Source organism: Enoplosus armatus, chromosome 7 (assembly GCF_043641665.1).
Source record: "Enoplosus armatus isolate fEnoArm2 chromosome 7, fEnoArm2.hap1, whole genome shotgun sequence".
NCBI classification, from domain to species: Eukaryota; Metazoa; Chordata; class Actinopteri; order Centrarchiformes; family Enoplosidae; genus Enoplosus; species Enoplosus armatus.
This window is the reverse complement of record NC_092186.1, coordinates 10,667,932-10,685,756: the sequence shown is the minus strand read 5'-3', so window position 1 is coordinate 10,685,756 and position 17,825 is coordinate 10,667,932. Positions and strand designations below refer to the sequence as shown.

Here is a 17,825-nt window from a genome sequence, read left to right as displayed (position 1 = left end):
TCCTTTAGTGTGGGTGTCCAGCCTGTGCAGCTGTTACGAGTACAACACAGTCATTGGTGCTGGCTGCATGCACATTGTATGTATGGGGAATGGGAATGTGCTGAAGTGATACGATGAATGTTTCTTTACAGCAAGATAAACTACAGATATTCCCCCAAGACAAAAAACCTGCAGTGACAGAAAAAGGACTTTATCTCCAAAGACACACAACATGTTCGCCCACTCTCCACATACACTGGCCAAGAGAAGAGGAGGTGGCACAGTATAGAATACAGACGTGGGGAGAGATGGTATATATAGCTATAACCAGGGAGTACAGTAAATGGTAAATTCAAAGAGCTACCTCTCCACTACAGCAGTGGATAGGATTATAGAGTTGAGCTGACAGCCAGTAAATTGGATTTTAGTCAAACCAGGAGAAAGGAGGGGGCTCTGAACACAAATTGGAGGGGTACAACACTGACAACATATGCCAAAAATGAGAAATGTGCCATTTTCACGATTGACACAGACACCGGTGTGCTCTGACAGGAGACATCCTATTTGCAAAAAGGTGATTTCATAAAACACAAGCAGAAGGAGAGCGAGAGAGTGAGATTCCATGTTTCATTCCAGTGTTAGGGGCGAGTGATAATAGTTCTCCCATGAATCGCTGAATGCGAGCAATAAAACCAGCTTTTATTACCTTTTGTATTTCCCCTTCAAGACACAAACATCATATTTGTACACGATTAGATTTGATTCAAGTCACTTGTCTTCCTTCGCCTTCCAAAGCCGCGTCTCTTTGTGGAGACAGCCATTTTAGCTTCCCTTGGTCTCTTTAGGTGGAGGGCTACATGCTGTGTCAGAGGACGAGAGACAAGTTTTAGATTTAAAGGCACCTCCAGCACCGTGCCCCTCTCGCCTCCCTATAAGATGCATTAGACTGAGAGTGTGAGATAGATAAATGAGAGGAGAGAAAATGGTTTAACTTGGTGCTAATAGTGACAACGTGTGGGTGGATGAGAGGGAGGATGATGACTGTAAACTCACATTAGGAAACATCTCCCCCTGTTGGAGGGACTCACAATCAAACACAGCACACATGAGAAATGATGGTAACAGATTACTGCATCATTTGGCTGTGCTGTAAACTGCCTGCACATATACACACACGAGTGTGTGTTTGTGACCTGGTTTAGCTGTATTATACTTGTGAGGACTAGCTCTGCACACACATACACACATACACACATATGTACACACATAACAAAGTGCATCAGATGGTAAAAACCTATTAAATTTTTCTGTGGAAATACAGCCTGCTAGCATGGGGGTAACAAATGAGGCCCTTGAGCTTCAGTCTTCTGTCTTCAGTCTTTTAGTTCACCTCATTGACCTACTGTCTCCCTCTCTCTCTCATTTTTTCAACCCTTTTCACCCTCTCTCTCTCGCTCTCCCTCTTTGCCTCTCTTTGTCTCCCTCTCTCTCTCTCTCCCCCTCTCCCTCTGTCCCCGGCTGGCTGGGCTATAAGGGGTCACATGTGACAGTACTGAGAGTCAGCGAGTCACAGAGCAGCGCTACAGAGATAATTGCCATGTGATAAAGAGGTGATTGCCTGCTGGCACCAAGGGAGAGTAATGCCATCAGGTTGCAATAAAAAAGCAGATGTCTGACACTAAATGAATGCTGCTGGAGCCCGGGCAACTTTCTTTGCTCCCTTTCATCTCACGCGCTTCTCTTTTGTCCCCCTTGTTTCTGTCTGCCTTTTCTTCCCTCCTCCTTTCTTTTCAAGAGGAAGCAGAAAAGGTTGTGTCTGTGATGATGAAGACTCAGTTCTGCTCATTCTCCGCCAGAGACATTTACTATCTGCTGGGTAGTGCATAAATAAAGAAGCGGAATGGCTTTTGAATATAATGCCTTTGAAATTGTGAAAAAAAAGAAGAAAAAAAGCATATACATTTGAAAAGTAAAATGGAACGACTTTGAATATCTCTGTCAACATAACCACTCTGCTTTCTGCTTTTTATTTTATTTTTTATCAAAGCCAGTTTGCTTTAACTACTGCATTCCAACATAATTACATGCTTGGGTTTCCAATTTGCTGCATTTTAATTTGGAACGAAGCATCAATGAATGCCAGAGTTGTTATCCATGACAATCTGACGGATGGCATTAAGGATTACATTATCTAAGACATGAATTGGGAAAGAGGCTAGTATTCACACCCACTCCATTATTATTTCACCCAGGCCTGTAGCTTGTATAAGGCCACAGGACCCACAACACAAGCTTTTTAGAATCAGCTCTAAGTGCCCAGTCCTCGCTGAAAGCAGCGAGCAGAGCTCGAGAAAAGACAAAAAAACAGTGAGTGGTGTGACAGTGTATTCATTCTGTAATACCAGCCCAGTCATCCTGAAGTCCAGCCCTATTCACATCCTAATAGGGGGGCAGTCACAGCATTGCCAAAGCAAGGGAGCCCCAGATCCTCTAGACCTCTTTGTTTGTTCCTATGTCATTGCTTTTGTTTAATTTCTTGTCCCTTGCCGTCTTTTGCAGCTATGCCCCCTTAAAGGCTCAATTCATCTTATTTGGAAAGGAATGGATGATCCCCATTTGTCACATTGAAATTATGCAAATGACAAAGGGTGTTAATAGATAGCAGTGGCAAGGCATGTGGCTAATGGATGAGATGCCAGCACTGGGCATTCTGCAGCGGGACAGTCGCTTTCAGGTTACCTGACAGGGGCACTGAGGGAAAATAATTGGCTTTTCCGTTGCAGGGTCCCCATGCAAATACAAGCAGAGTGGCATTCTATACCTCCACTGTCTCACAACATCGTCATTAGCATTAGTGCCTGTGGCAGAGGAGTTTGATTTCTGCTTATACAAGTCATTCTCAGGCCACGGCCATCAGCAGCTCCCCTGACACATAGCAGCTATGCGGTATTAAACAGATGCAGAGACAGGAGAAAGAGGTTGGTCCAGCTGTGTTTGTATTCCTATACCACACAGGTCTGCATAGCTACATTGCCTTCAAAAAGATTGTTGATTCCCCAGATAAACCCACTGGTTCACAAGCTGCAAAAGCCATTGTACAATGATGGATTTTCTTCTGAATTAGGCATTCAGCATGTGGTTTGCACAGGGAGAATTTAAGCTGAGTGCGGAAACTCAAATAGTCTCTATCGCTCTTCATGCATGTTGTGTGTACGTGTGTGTGTGTGAGTGTTTGCGTGTGAGCGCAGTGTAGGGCAGCGGTGCATGTGAGCATGTCCTATGCATATGAATAAACACTCTGTGGGCTGCATTTGATGGAAAATAGTTTCACTTCTCAGTAGAAATGCAGAATGAATGAAAGGGTATTGATCTGATCTCTTTGTAACATTGTCCAATGGGTGAAAATCGACTTTTCTGACTAACATACTGTATTACTAACATGGTCTGGAATCTGAGTTGCTAGCTACGCCTGCTTTAAAAATATTGTTTTAATGATTCAGCGTCTGGATTCAGTGACACCTCAAAACAGAGTGCAGTTCTGCGTACCAAAAAACACAATGTTGTTTGGCAGAAGTATGTCTCTAAAAACAACTTTTCAGTGGTCATTTAATGAAGTTCCAACCCCAAATGTACCCTGTTTGCAAAATGCCTTCTAGCCCAGAGACAGCCCTCGTGGTTTACGACTGAATTATAATACAAAGCAAATTCTGGACTCTGGGTGAATGTCAGGCTACAAGCAGCAATCATTACAGATGCATCAGAAAAATTAGAGATGAGCACAGGGAGAAACAGAAGAGAGTGTGAGCATTTCTACACAGCCAAGCTTCCCAATACTCCATGTATTGGGAAGTTTGACAATTGTGAGGAAAAAGCATTGCAACTCTTCTGCAAACTTTTCCTGTTCCCTGAGCGCAGAGATAATGTGCACATGTCAATGCCTTGATTTGTATGAGCCCAACAGACAGCTATTAAATCGTTTCTGCAGCTGGTGACAGGCCTCCTGCTGGGAGGATAGACAGATTCACTAAACATAGGTTGACAGGCTTCTTTTTTCTTCCCTTTCTTTTATTCCGCTCTACTTTCTCTGTACTTCCCATGCACTATCCATCCATCAACCTCAACATACATCCCTCCCTCTGTTCTACCCTTGCTATGTTTCTCGCTCTCTCGCTCCCCTTCTCCCGTCTTTGTCTGTCTCCTTCCCAACTTACTATATTTTTCATTACCACCTGTCCTCCCCTCACCTCTCTCGCACCCCGTTCTCCCTCCTGCTCTCTCACCCACACCCCATCCAACCCTCCTTTCCTCCACCCATCTCTCCGTGTCCCTCTTCTTTAGCTCATGCAGCAGCAGGCAGCCATCATGGCAGCAAGCCACGGAGGTTACCTCACGCCTAGCGTGGCTTTCCCCGCCACACAGATCCACCAGATGGGGGCGCTCAACATCAACAGCCTCCCACCCACCCCAATGACCCCGGTGTCGGGTGAGTTTCATCAAGCCCTGGGTGAGCACTCGATTTCATTCCCTTACCTCGTGCGAGTGTGTGTGTGCGACTGTGTGTGTTTGTGGATTGAGGGTGGGTTAGTGATGCGACAGCAGGGTCTCTTGTATGCTTGTGCTAATGTTAGTGTGTGTTTTGTGTGGGTGTGTGTGTATTTGTACATGCCAGTGAGGTTGTAGGTCAACTTGTGTTTTTGATTATGTCTGTATGAATATTTGTGTGTGTATATATGTGTGTGTTCACAGTATGAGAATAAAAAAAAACTGGAGCTGCAGCAAGGCCAAGAGAAAGGGTGCCTGCTTACTGCTAATCCAAAATTATTCCACTGGAGAGAAAGAGAGACTAATATGGAAAAATAGGTTCAATGGGATTTGCATGTTTATGTTGTTTGTGAATGCAGAAAATATTTGGGGATAGTAGCAGCAGAATAAGGAATATCAATAAGTAAGTTTAAAGATAAGGCGCTAATTTCCCTGTAGTGTTTTGACCTTGTGCTTTGAAGCACTTGTGCATGATCTGCATGCAGTTGGTTTTGTTTTCCATAACAAACACCTCCTATGCAGATACATTACAGAGGAAAGGGAAGGACTTTGAAATACCTACCCACTGCATAACATTTGCTTATTCAGCAGTGCTTCATTTTCCTTGAGACAGAGGAAACTTCAAGATTCTCCACTCAACAAAAGCATGAGCCGAAATAAATAATACAGTATCCAAGTCTTTGTTGTGCTCCGCTCACCTACTTTGTCAACACTGCAGTATTGAGTTTTTAAGGTGATGACTTTGGTAACTTTAAACCAATCAGTGTGAGAGAGAGAGAACCGCCACCAGAGCAGGAAGGCCTGTTTTAGATTTTCTTTATCGCCATCATAGGAATCCAGCTTCTTACTACAAAAATGCTGCACTATATCAAATTCTCTCTGCGCTGTGGTTTCTGTGGGGAAGAGAAATATTCTATTAAGTTGGTATTCTGTTCACTTCTTCACCCACAGACACAAAGAAAGGACAGTTTTATTGTACAAATCCTGTTTGGTTCTGCTTTACTTAATTCACAGAAGTCAGGTGAATTCAAATAAGCAGGACAGACAGCAGACCAGGTGTGAGAATCAATGCTACAGGACCCTCATTCACCTTTTAATCACGCGTGCCTCCACCTCAAGCAAATGAATGCACGTACATAAAGTGAGATGACAGAACATGCCAGTGGACACACATCGCTGTATGTGTACAGTACATTTGCAATCATTTTCGACATCGAGCAATACATCTAGAGAGAAGACCCATTTGTCAAATATTCACGGTGATGTTTTCAGTGCAAAGTGTGCACTTTTGGGCGAGCATAATCAATCAGAGACAGTGATTAAAAGTGGAGCTCAGTCTTGCTGAGAAGCCTCTTATTTTGATGGGTAAAGCACTGACAGTATGGCAATTCAGATCTTTGTGTTCTTCATGCATACCTGTATTTTGCAACACAATAGTGCTGATGAAAGATAGTGCAACTGCATTGCAAGGAACTCAGTCTGAGTGTGTGTGTGTGTGTGTGTGTGTGTGTGTGTGTGTGTGTGTGTGTGTGTGTGTGTGTGTGTGTGTGTGTGTATTATAGGCTTTGTCCTCCAATCTGATTGTAATGTTAGTGCTGTTTGTGTTTCCCTTTTGAGCTGCAGCATCTCGGAAGTCAAAAATCAGGGCCTTACTCTAAAGGAAGTGTCCCTGTGTTTTGATACTCTGTTAAAGCTAAACAAAGCTGCTTCTGTATAGGCAAACTGAAGGCCATCAGTTGGCATTGCCAGGAGCTAACAACTTGGCATAGGCAAAGCAAAAATATGTTTGTGCCTCTGATACCGAGACTGAGATAGAGGGAAAGGAGGAGAAGTGAGTGCCTCTAAGTCTGTGAATCACGTGTGTGAAGTGGTGCCATTTATCTGTTTTCGGACACACTTCTGTGTAAGCTATAGTTGACTGATTACCTTTTATTATTGAATGTAATATATTATTTATCCTTGAGAGAAAGCATGGCTTTCGCAAATTTTCAAGGACTATATGAAATGTTTTATTTCCCCTTTCTCCATTCATTAATTTGAGTCTGGCTGTGCAGCAGTTGTAGTCTAGCTTGCTGCTTTGGTATACACAGCTATTTTCTCTCTCCCTTTTCACACTTGTGGCTATGACTTATTTAGAGTTCATTGAAGGAATACATAACATTACTGGCAAGGCTGTCTGTATAAGTAGGCCAAGAGACTCTGACACTACTGAGAGACTGTAGGATGTCTGCCACAAGTCAGTGGAATAATTCATTGTAATATCAGAATCTGTTTTTAGGATCTGGGAGCAGAGTGCTTCTCTGCTTCGACAGAGGTGTAATTTATGCATCAAGTTGTCATTATCAACCAAATTAGAGCCAAAACAGATCTATAAATTCTGACATTTGGCTGCTGTGTGAAATGTACAAAAACATAAAAGGTAGGAAGGTTAATGTCCACTTTCCTTCCAAAATGAGAGCAATTGCCAATTGATGGCTAAACGACTGCCTTTCTGCGTTATGCACACTGCTGTGCATTAACATAAAGCTCCAGTAGTAGCTTAATAGATGAAAACCCCTGCCTGATCTTGAGGTAAATGTGCAACATTAATCTTTTATTTAAATGATCAGTATAACCTCTGCAACATAAAAAATCTTGTTTGTGACAGCAAGCCGAGGTACAAAGAGGCTCAGAGGTTAAGGGTGTTACTCTGAAAACAATGAGACATCCATTTGATCAACAGATGCAAAGCATTTAAGCTTGATGGTGCATAAGCCGTTTGCCAGATGGTTCAGCTGATTAGAGCATGTATCCTTACAATGATGCATGATGATGCTTTTTGAAAATAATGTTCGCCAGGTGCCGCTCCCGGAGCGCTGCTGAAGAAATAAAAGTTAAACAAAACAAGGGAGAGCGAGGCAGAGCTGGAGTAACAGGAAGGGAGAGAGAGAGGGAGATAAAGAGGGTGAGGGAGGAGAGGAAGGGGGAAATGGAGAGAGATGCGTATCCTGCTGGGTGTATGTGGCGAGGAACACATAGTGTCAAGGATGCTTTGTTAGGATGTGAGAAGTGTGTAATCAAAGTCACTCTAATGCTCTGTTGCATGGTGCTGCTCTGCACTGACGATGTACATGCACAAGTACACACACAATATACTGCGGATGCTCCACAGCCAGAGACAACCGGCTCACAGGCAGGCTGGATGTGCCACAACACCCCTGCTGGATCGGAGCATGGTTACACCATTGATGCAGAACACTTCCATGGTGACAAACACCATGAAACTAATGAGCTGTTTGACACGGTGATCTTTCTCAATGTGTGGACCTGTCCTCCACGACGCATCATACATGTTATACAGACATTTTATAGCTTATGTCCAGTTCTAATACAAACAAATACTAAGGGCAGATAAGGTTAGCAGTTAACTTTCCAAAAAACTAAATATCAAAAAACCATCAGCGTGGTATCGCATCCAAGTTATTTGGAACAGAGCACAGTTCTGTAGTCTGTTCAGAGCCAGATGAAACAGCTGGGGACATGAACACCTGTGTGTCTTAATTGATGGTGTGACCTCCAGCATCTCAATCTGTAAAAATGCATTCACTGTACCTGCTTTCTTCAAGACTCTTCCTTTTACAATATTACCTTCAAGGTCAAATATATCAACTCCCTCAGATACAAGTCAGATACAAGTTTTCCCCCTTTCAGTTTAAATCTACTGCATCAGAATCAGAACAAATCCCAGGAGCGAAGGCGAACAGCTCTGTGACAGCAAAAGATATCCCTGTTCCTGGTGCATACTGTGAGTACTTTCAGAGAGCACAGCCACAGCTCTCGGCTGGACCAAATCTGATTTGTGTAAGCAAAACTGAGCCTCACTCGAGCAGCAGAGCTTCACAAGCTGCCCAGCTGGTCTGCTCCAGGATCTGAAAGTCAGGCACATTGGTCTGGTCAATGCATGTACATTATCCTCAAGAGTGGAGCAGACAGCACTAGAGTTGTGAGGAAAGTTGTGTTTATTAGATTGCCCTATGTTGTATTTGATACTGCAGGTTAATGGTTCAAGTATCACATAGTCACTTTTAACATATGCTAAAGACAATTCACAAATAGTATCTAATTATTTTTAATATCACATGGAATTACATTACAACACATTACTCATGTTTGACCAGTTTGGAGGAAGATTTTATCCAAAGAGGTGTATTTCGGCCATAGATAGGCAAGTGGTGCAGTGCCTGTGGTGGAGGGAACATAGTTTGGAGGTCTAGTGGTTGGTACGCATCTCGTTCATGACCTTAATAGCAGGGAAAACAGGTAGTGGCCTTGTCCACTCCAATACTTATTAGGGCTTTCATCTATTATCAAGCAGGCCAAGGTGACTACTGTAGGTGGAGCACACTCCAGGACACTGCAGGCCCAAGCTTTAGAGATTGTAGCTTGACTCTTCATCTTCACTTTAGATGCAGCTCCAGTTTTATGACCTGCCCTGATGGAGATGATTAGATGTTTGGAAGTTGATAATTTGCTTTTCATTGTTGCTCCCAGCAGGCTGAGCTTTTCAGTAGACGCTAGCCGGTAATCATTGAAATTTCCAGCTTTCATGGAATCCTTCTCCTCAAGAACATCATGTACTATTTTAATGCTTCAAAGATGTTTTTATTTGCTTCCCCAAGTATCTGTTTATTCAGTTGTTGAGGGTAGCTTCCACTTCAGCCTTCAGCCAGAGACTTAACGTGGCTGTACAGAGTTACGTCATCAGCATACAAGTGCATTCTGACAAACATCAACATTAAGGTCATCAGTGGAGATGACAAACAGGAGGGAGACTTAAGCAGAAATCAAAGTAAAAAAAACATTTTAGGTATTAACTAGTAATCATTTTCTAACTACTCTGCTATTCTGCTTCATCTAGACTGTGTGGGTGTGAATTGATCAGATTTGACAGTTGCCTGGCCACCAACCATCATTTAGTGTGTTCCTGTAGTAAGAAGCTGATGGAGAGAACAGGTGTTCAGGGCCTTTAAGTGGAAGGACTCTATACATCCTGCAAGCAGCTGTGGATTACATTATAAGTAAGAATCACACATTATCTAACACAGATATGCCAAGCCTCAATCACATTTAAAATTGTATTTTGATGTGTAGTTAAATATGTGCTAGACAACGACACACATTCATTTGGGAGTGCATTCACTTTTTATTTATTAGTAATCTAAGGGGTCTTTTCTTGGTATACCAACTGGCCTTTGAGAAAGGTGTCCTTCTCATATTCAGATTATTATTCATGCTTTAAGGACCAGACAGACATATTCTCTTTGAGTCTAAATGCATCACATTTTAAATCAGTTAGATGAAAGCATCTGTTTTGAGTGCTTATTGCTTGCTCCAGCAAAAGACAGTCCTTGTGCTGGTAATGACTGCACTCTGATGGGTATAGCATTCCTCGTTGATTTGAATGTATAATTAGCATAATAAATACTTCTGTCGCATGTGAGGACTTCTTTCGTGAAGCAATCATCGCAAGGAGCAAATCAGCACTCTTCCCCTCTAAGAAACAGCCTGCAAGAATATGAATATGAATTCTGCCTCCATGACATAAATATATATGACATACACATGTACATACTGTTTAACAGTGCAGACCTCTTTCTTGTAATAATACAAGTGGAGAAGAGATAGTTAAGAGCTAGCTGTATAGAATATAAATGTAATCTGCTGTCCCATAGCTTCGTATTCAGCCATGCCAGAGTGGGGAACAACATGTCATTATTACAGGCCAATACACACAGCACATACTGACAGCCACATGTGTACCGGCACTCTTGTGTGTGTATTGTAAACACGCTATGAATACAATTTCCCACAATGCAAGAACTATATGTCCACTGAGGTATAAAATGAAAATGTCTTGTTATTTTCTAGTTCAGGATGGTAGGAAATGCTGAGGAAATCATTCTCAGGGTCTGCTCATGTTGGATATCGGGCCATTGTGGCAGTGAGGATGAAGATGATGACTAGGCCACATAAATGGCTTTCCTATGTAATCATTGTTTTATTGGCCATGGCGTCGCTTATTGTCTTTTCTTTATATCATAACCCCATTGGGTGATCCAATACAAGTATAACCCAGTTACTGTGCTATTTTTTACCGTTCAGTTTAGTTGTTGTGGATAAATGTTTCCAAGCTTCGCCTCACTACAATATCAATGCTGTTTTTATTACACTTATGATTCTTATGCTTATTCCGTCCTGTGACATTTCCAGCACGATAACCTGACTGGACTCGGTGGCCCCAATCTGTTACTTCAGTCATGTGTTCTCCTTTATAACAGATGTCACGTCCAACTGCTGACCCTAGAGCTTATGTAATTGCATGTAAGGGGGTCCACACTGCCACCTACTACCACCACTGCTACTCCCACTATCGCTACAACTGCTACACACACATAGACGCGCTCTCCCACAAGCACTGCTAAGCCTTGGAAAATGAATTTGCCTGATGATGGAGAGGGTGCATTATCTGGCGGTACAGTAGAGTGCGTGTGGCCCGAGCAGAATAGCTGTCTCTAGGCCTCAGAATAGGAGCGGCAGTCTCCTGGGTCCTGGTAGGAGAATGGGCTGAAGCTGCAGTCTAATTCATCACAGCTCCGCGGGAAACAAGCAATCGTGGGGAGGCTTCAAATAAAAAAAAAGGAAACCAGTGCAAAAGACACAACAGCTCTCACTGGACCTAGGCAATTCCCCCGGTCACTGCAGTTGCCTGCCTGACTGTCAGCCTCGTCATGACTTAAACGCTGAGGCAGGGAGAGGAGAGGAAAAATCCTAGGTGAGGAAGAAGAAGAGCAATTCCATATGGATATGTAGATGATATTACTCAGTGGTGGGAGCTTTCAGCGTGTGATGTACAGCATATTTGCCGCCACGTTAGCATGAATCTCAGCGCACGTTATGTGTATACTGGATGCGATTGTTTACCCTATCTGGACCACCACTCACAGGGAATTCTTTACTCAGGCACCAGATTGTGAGGATATGGCATGCTGGAGGGTTTCCGTGACAACCTGGGCTTTCTGTCCAATCAGGGCGAGGGCTTCCAGATTGAGAGGTGGTCCTCAGGGGAGCTGTACTTCAACGAGCTTGGATGCTTTGCCACGGAGCAGCCCTTTTAGAGAGACCATCACACAGTGAGATTCTGCTCAAAATGGGTACTTTGATGTTCCCGGCATAATTGGAAACACTTTCCAAAGGAGGGTCCTTTTAAAATGCATTGAATGAGAGAGGACAGGGAGCATCCAATTTCAATTCCACTCATGAACCATCCTGCAGCTGCCTTTCAGGCGTCTACCATATATGTTATGACCCACCCATTTGTCAAACTGCCAACTGTTGTTATTTTGTCTTTTTTTATGATGTATAAAAGTAAGAGGCATCTTTGTGTTTTTGCTACCTGCTCATTCAAGCAGATCTCCCTCTGTAATCTCCCTTCTATTTAGTCCAGATCTTTTTCTTTTTTTCCCCTCTCGCTCTCAGAAGTTGCATAGTGGTTTCATCATCTTGAGCAGTAGGAGCCAGCAGGGTATCACACAAACACTACGGACAGGCTCATTTTTCACAGGTTGACTTCCCAGCTATCCTGCAGGATGTGTCACGACAAACGGCGGATATGTGACAGACTCACGTCGCACCCGTGTCCTTGCATTAGAGAGGAGACGCGGTGTAGCTTGTGGCCACAAGCTTTGTGTGTTTGTGCAAGGGCGTGTGTGTCTATGTGTGTCTGTGTGTGTGTGTGTGTGTGTGTGTGTGTAGATCTGCTAGTGCCCGTGGCGCGTGCTAGCGTTTGCTTTCTGTATACAATAGAAAAGCATGTCTGTGTGTACACTTACTGCTGCAGATAGAGTGTGACGTGATCCAGTAACAGTAAACCTTTTTCCCAGCAGGCCTCAGTTCTCCACCAGCCAACATCACCACCTCCGTCCCCAGCATCGTCACGCCCATCGTCAACGGATTCACCGGCATCCCCCATCAGCCCAACGGACACCCCGCTGTGGAGACTGTGTACACCAATGGCCTGCCGCCCTACTCCACCCAGAGCCCCACCGCTGCTGACACCCTCCAGCAAGCCTTCACTGGAGTACAGCAATACACAGGTGTGAGACAGCGATGCTTTGTTTACTATGCTGTGTTTCTGAGATTTTACAACCTGCCCTAAATGCTAAATGTGTAGCAGCTACGAGACTATTACTGCGGGGTAACTACTGTACGAGTGTGAGGCTGTGTGTGTTTGGATAGTGTAGGACAGTGCCTTAGAACATAACATCAGAGAGCCTTTGATTACTCATGTTATGCTTGTGTGATCGACCTTAAGCCTCTCTGTGGGATCCCCGTTTTTACACTCTTGTACTCTTTTTCCCTCCTTTCTCCCCCTCTCTCTGCCTCTCTGCAGCGATCTACCCAGCCACCACACTGACTCCCATTGGCCAGACACTGCCCCAACCACCCCAGGTCATCCAGCAGCAGCAGCAGAGAGAAGGTGAGGGTGAGAGAACATTATTACTTTTACACTTCACACATCTCATCCCGTGTAATAGACACATAAAGAAGATGAGCATGAGAGGCCAGTATTACTTTAGCAGTGTACACACCTCGTTCTGTGTAATACATATATAAAGCATGTGAGGGTGAGAGAAGAATATTACTTGTACACTCTGTACACCGGGAACACATCTCATTCTCCGTAATAGATAAATAGAGTGGAGCGGCTGAGAGAACATCACATCTTAGATAATAGATATATAAAGCATGAGGATGACAGAGCAATGTTAATATGACTATATCATGCTGTACATCTTGAAAATAGGTTATATATTGTCTACACTATATAATATATTGTGATTTTTTTCATAAGTAATAAGTCAATCTTGTAAAATAAAATCCCTAGCTGTGAAAATAGTGGCACTGCAACCCAGATGGAAAAAAACATAGTAGGGTTACATGAAAATTGTGGCAACTTACTTGAAAATAAAGTAGCTCACAGTGGAATGTGATGCTTTCCTCTTACACCAACTGCAGGTTTACACAATGATAATTCATTCAGGTCACGCTGAAGGTGTTGTGTAATTAGTAACAGCAGTTCGGTATTGGCTCTGTCTTAAATTTTCAATTTTAGAAATGTGAGCGTATGATTGAAGGCTACATACGAAGCAATCAAGCCCTCCGTTTTGCACATCATATATATGACAGCTTTGATTATTTATTTTATAACTTTTTTTATTAGTGTGGCTCAGGTGTACACGAGGTAGGTTCAGAAGCACAAAATAAAACGGGGAGAGAATTAAAATGGGAAGTAAAGGGCAGCTGGCAGAGAAGCAGAGGTTCCACGAGCAAAATCCACCTGCCAGAACCTCAACGCAGGTCATAACACGGACCTGTGAATCCACCACTGGGTCGAGGGAGAGTAGAGAGAATCTGACAGATTAATATATAAATGTTGTTACTATTGCAGCACATTGGTCACACCACAGGTAGCTGAACAAAACAAGAACAAATGAAGAAATGTCTTGTGGGAAATTACACTAATTCAATCAATTGCTTGTTGAAGAATGTAATCTATCATCTAGATTTAGTCCTTCACAATCACGTTTAATCTGAAAAGTTGGTTAAATGTAAATACAAATTTTAAATACACTCTCAATATCTATCTATACATTATCAGCAAATCAAAGCAAAAACTTTTCAATTTGTTTTTTGTGTGTTTAAGAACAGTTGTGTTTTATCACTGATAATGTCACCGGCAGTCCTGAAAATCTATTTCCACTTATCTTAATTTAGTCGACATGCAAGACTGCATAGATCAAAATGACAAATTCACAGCTGTCTCTCTCTCTCTCTGTCTGTATCCAGGTCCGGAGGGTTGTAACCTGTTCATCTACCACCTGCCACAAGAGTTCGGAGACAATGAACTCATGCAGATGTTTCTGCCCTTCGGCACCGTCATCTCCTCTAAGGTCTTCATGGACCGGGCAACCAACCAGAGCAAGTGCTTCGGTGAGTTACTCGCTGCCACTCACACACAGCCATCAAGTCCATGACGCACAACTATACCACTGCATAACAATGAGGGACTTTTTCTGCACATTTTTTACTGACTTCTTCTACAAAGCTTTGATATGAGTAAAGGTATGATTTTTATTTGTTTGCAATTATTTTATTATTGATATAGAGAGCAATACAGGGGAAAATTACCTTACTACCAATCTGAGTAAATACATTCAGGGGAAACGCATAATGATGTTTTCAGGAGTTGGACACAGCAATGTGCTCTTGCAGAAAACAAAATTTGTTGCTACAGTCTGATCTCTTATAGATTTTTCATTTGTGGGTGTCGTGTAAAAACTCACAGCTAAGGCGCGAAGCTTCATAGTGTAAGTTACATTTTCACAGTAATGGAACTTTTTATTTTCATACTGTGCACCAAACAATAGACATTTGTTAAGAAAGGGTTTTTTAGATGCTGTGGACTTTGATGATGTTTGACAGCACCCAGACACAGAGGATTGAATGATCCTACCCCTGACTGACTGACCTGAATTTGCATCTTGATGACTGTTGTGTTTTGGCGTCAATGCTGTGGAAATAGAAATGCGCTGAATACATTGTAGCCACACTAGCCGTGATGCAGTCGATCAGAGCCCATGTCCTTGTTTCTGTTTGGCAGCTGTGTGACCTGAAAACCTTGAGGTGCTGTATCAGCATCCACATCACCGTTCTGTAACCCCAATATCTGTCAATACCCCTGCTGCTGAGGCTGATTCACACACCTCCCGTCCCATTTAGCTCCGTCAGCCTACACACACCAACAAGCCTCAGGGCTTATACAAACTTTGAGGAGGCAGTCAGAGATGGCAGTGGGGGTGGGGGGCGGGGGCAAAGGACAATTATGGATCAGCATTTGTTTTCACTTCAGGGAACCGCAGAACCCTGGGCAAAATTGATCACCAGTCCTGTCTCCCTGGGGGGACTTAATAACATATAAATTCATGAAAGAAGAGCTATTTGCAGTATTGACTTATACACTATGCATTTACAACATAATGTTAGGCCGGGGGAAGGAGGGAGCACACTGGTGTAATTAATCTAGAAAGGAGAAAGAGGGGATAAACTTAGATTGATGGTGTGCAAAAGACAGGGAAACAGAGAGAAAGGGAGAAGGCACACTTGTAATGTGTGACAGGACCGAGCGGAGCGCTTACAGCTCTCAGCCTGCATCTCCTCTCCATCTCATCTCGGCTCGCAGCCCCGAGGTGTTAACCTGATGGTTGGGTTAGGAGGTCACCTCCTTTCCCTGCCTCTATACTTTCTTCAGACACGCATTCGGCCCTCCTCCGCGCCGCCCAGCCTTCGCCCTAATGGGCCAACCCAGAGCCAAGCAGGCCGGGGCAGACATCTCTCCCAGGTGGCTGTGGACGTGGAGAGGCTCCTGCTGTTTTTCATGGGTCATCGACTGTTCCTAATGACACCACAGACACAGGGGAGCGCATCAAGCGGAGACACACTCCACTGCAGTTTCTGGTCACTGAATCCTCAAGGCTTTATTTTTACACATGATGAAAACAGGATGTTCAGCATAGGTTCGAGAAGGGGTGTATCTTGGGGAAATGCACTGGGGGGGTGGGGGGGGGGTTGTGTCTGCGGCAGACTTGTCTCCTCATGATGAACTATGTTTGCTCTTCTTGTGGTCGCACTGTGACTTGTGCTCATTCATTTTTGTATTTTGGGCTGAAAATATTCATAGGGATGACCTGATTATGATGCCAACATTTGTGTGGCCAGTATTTTCAAAGAAGGGCTCACTACTCACTACTAAATATTGATCAATTCCACTTTGTTACTATTTTAGTTACAAAAGTAACTATTTATATTGGATTAGTGATTAATTACATCTTTTTATGTATCATTAAACCCTCCAAAATCAGCAGCTGTGTCCTTCTTAACCTTCAAAATCCAAAAAATGTCTCACTCCCTTGCATGCCTCTCTGGAGGATCACAGAATAGCTTGATATCACATCTTCTCCAGACAAAAACTGTCAACCACGAGACACCATCACAACAGTGATGCCTTATGGCAGTAACACCCTCCAACACTTGTTGCATCTGGAGTCCAGCAGTGGTCGGTTATTTTAGCCGTTACAAAAGCTGAAGACAGGTTGTGCAACAAGAAGCAGCTGGTCAAAATCCAGTTCTAACACATTGGTGGACATATTAAACCCTGGGGGGAAAAAAAGGACTTATTTGTTTAAAAATAACTTTATAGCATACTGTCACAGGCAGTAGGCAGCCCGAAGGTGCTACCTGCCTCAACGACGCCATCTAGACTCCTTCAGGAGGTAGACAGGCCAAGCAGTGAGGACACTCAGATATCTGTTCATCTCTCTCACTTTTTTTTCCAGCAGTTTCTTCTGACCGCAACAGACTATATAAGAATATTGACTTAAATTCTTATGTTAAAGCTTGTTCAGGCATCTTACTTCTCAATAGGGCTAATGAACTTGTACTTTCTCCCAGGTTTCGTGAGCTTCGACAACCCTGCTAGTGCACAGGCAGCTATTCAAGCCATGAATGGCTTTCAGATTGGGATGAAGAGGTTGAAAGTCCAGCTAAAGAGACCGAAGGATGCCAGCCGCCCTTACTGACACAGCCTACCTTCAGTATTCATTGCAGCAGCACAGGTGAGCCCCCGTCACCGGTTCAAGATTTAGATTCTCAACGTTGTCTCTGTTGAAGCTGAAGATTTAACTCTGGTTTAAAGAGTGTCAGTTGATTTTGAGCCTGAGCTTATAGCTTTCATATCTATTTGACAGATAAGTATTAAATATACTTTCTGTTTAGTGAATATAAAGCTACATATTTTAATGTATCTGGAGTTTCAGTATCTGCAGACATGTAGAAACTATAAGGGCTGATTTCATATGCGGCACAGCAGGGGTATTAATTATGGGGAAAAGCTGTCATCATTGTGATTGACAAAGATTGATTGGTGTGCCAGTGTGGGTTAGCTCTCTCCAGACCATTACACTGGTATAATAGAGCCATATTGAACTATCCAAAGTTTAAAGGAATGGATCTTTGGAATGACAGTTTAATGAGCAGCGAGTTCTGAAATTGCCTTTTTCTTCTATGTTTCAGGTTTTAGAGGACACGTGAAGATATCTCGGAGGAGTTCAACTTTTTTTCTTTGAAAGCAAAATATGTTTTAAAAAAATCAACACATAAGGAATTTTTGAAGACATATCAGCATTTACTTATGAAGATATAGGTTACGG

At 43.1% G+C, this 17,825-nt stretch overlaps 1 protein-coding gene across 15 annotated transcripts in view; it reads left to right on the top strand.

Annotated features, from left to right (window-relative positions):
- Positions 1-17,195, top strand: part of celf5a (cugbp, Elav-like family member 5a) — a 169,207-nt gene extending 152,012 nt beyond the window's left edge. For 5 of the 15 annotated variants that reach the window (XM_070908754.1, XM_070908753.1, XM_070908752.1 and 2 more), the window contains 5 exons: positions 4,318-4,462; positions 12,444-12,653; positions 12,950-13,036; positions 14,407-14,490; positions 17,068-17,195. In XM_070908754.1, the coding sequence (XP_070764855.1) occupies positions 4,318-4,462; positions 12,444-12,653; positions 12,950-13,036; positions 14,407-14,490; positions 17,068-17,195 (654 nt within the window). Of the gene's footprint in view, positions 1-4,317; positions 4,484-12,440; positions 12,654-12,949; positions 13,037-14,406; positions 14,551-17,067 lie in introns of all 15 variants that reach the window. The other 10 variants (XM_070908760.1, XM_070908759.1, XM_070908758.1 and 7 more) reach the window with 5 other exon arrangements.
- The last annotated feature ends 630 nt before the right edge of the window (positions 17,196-17,825 follow it).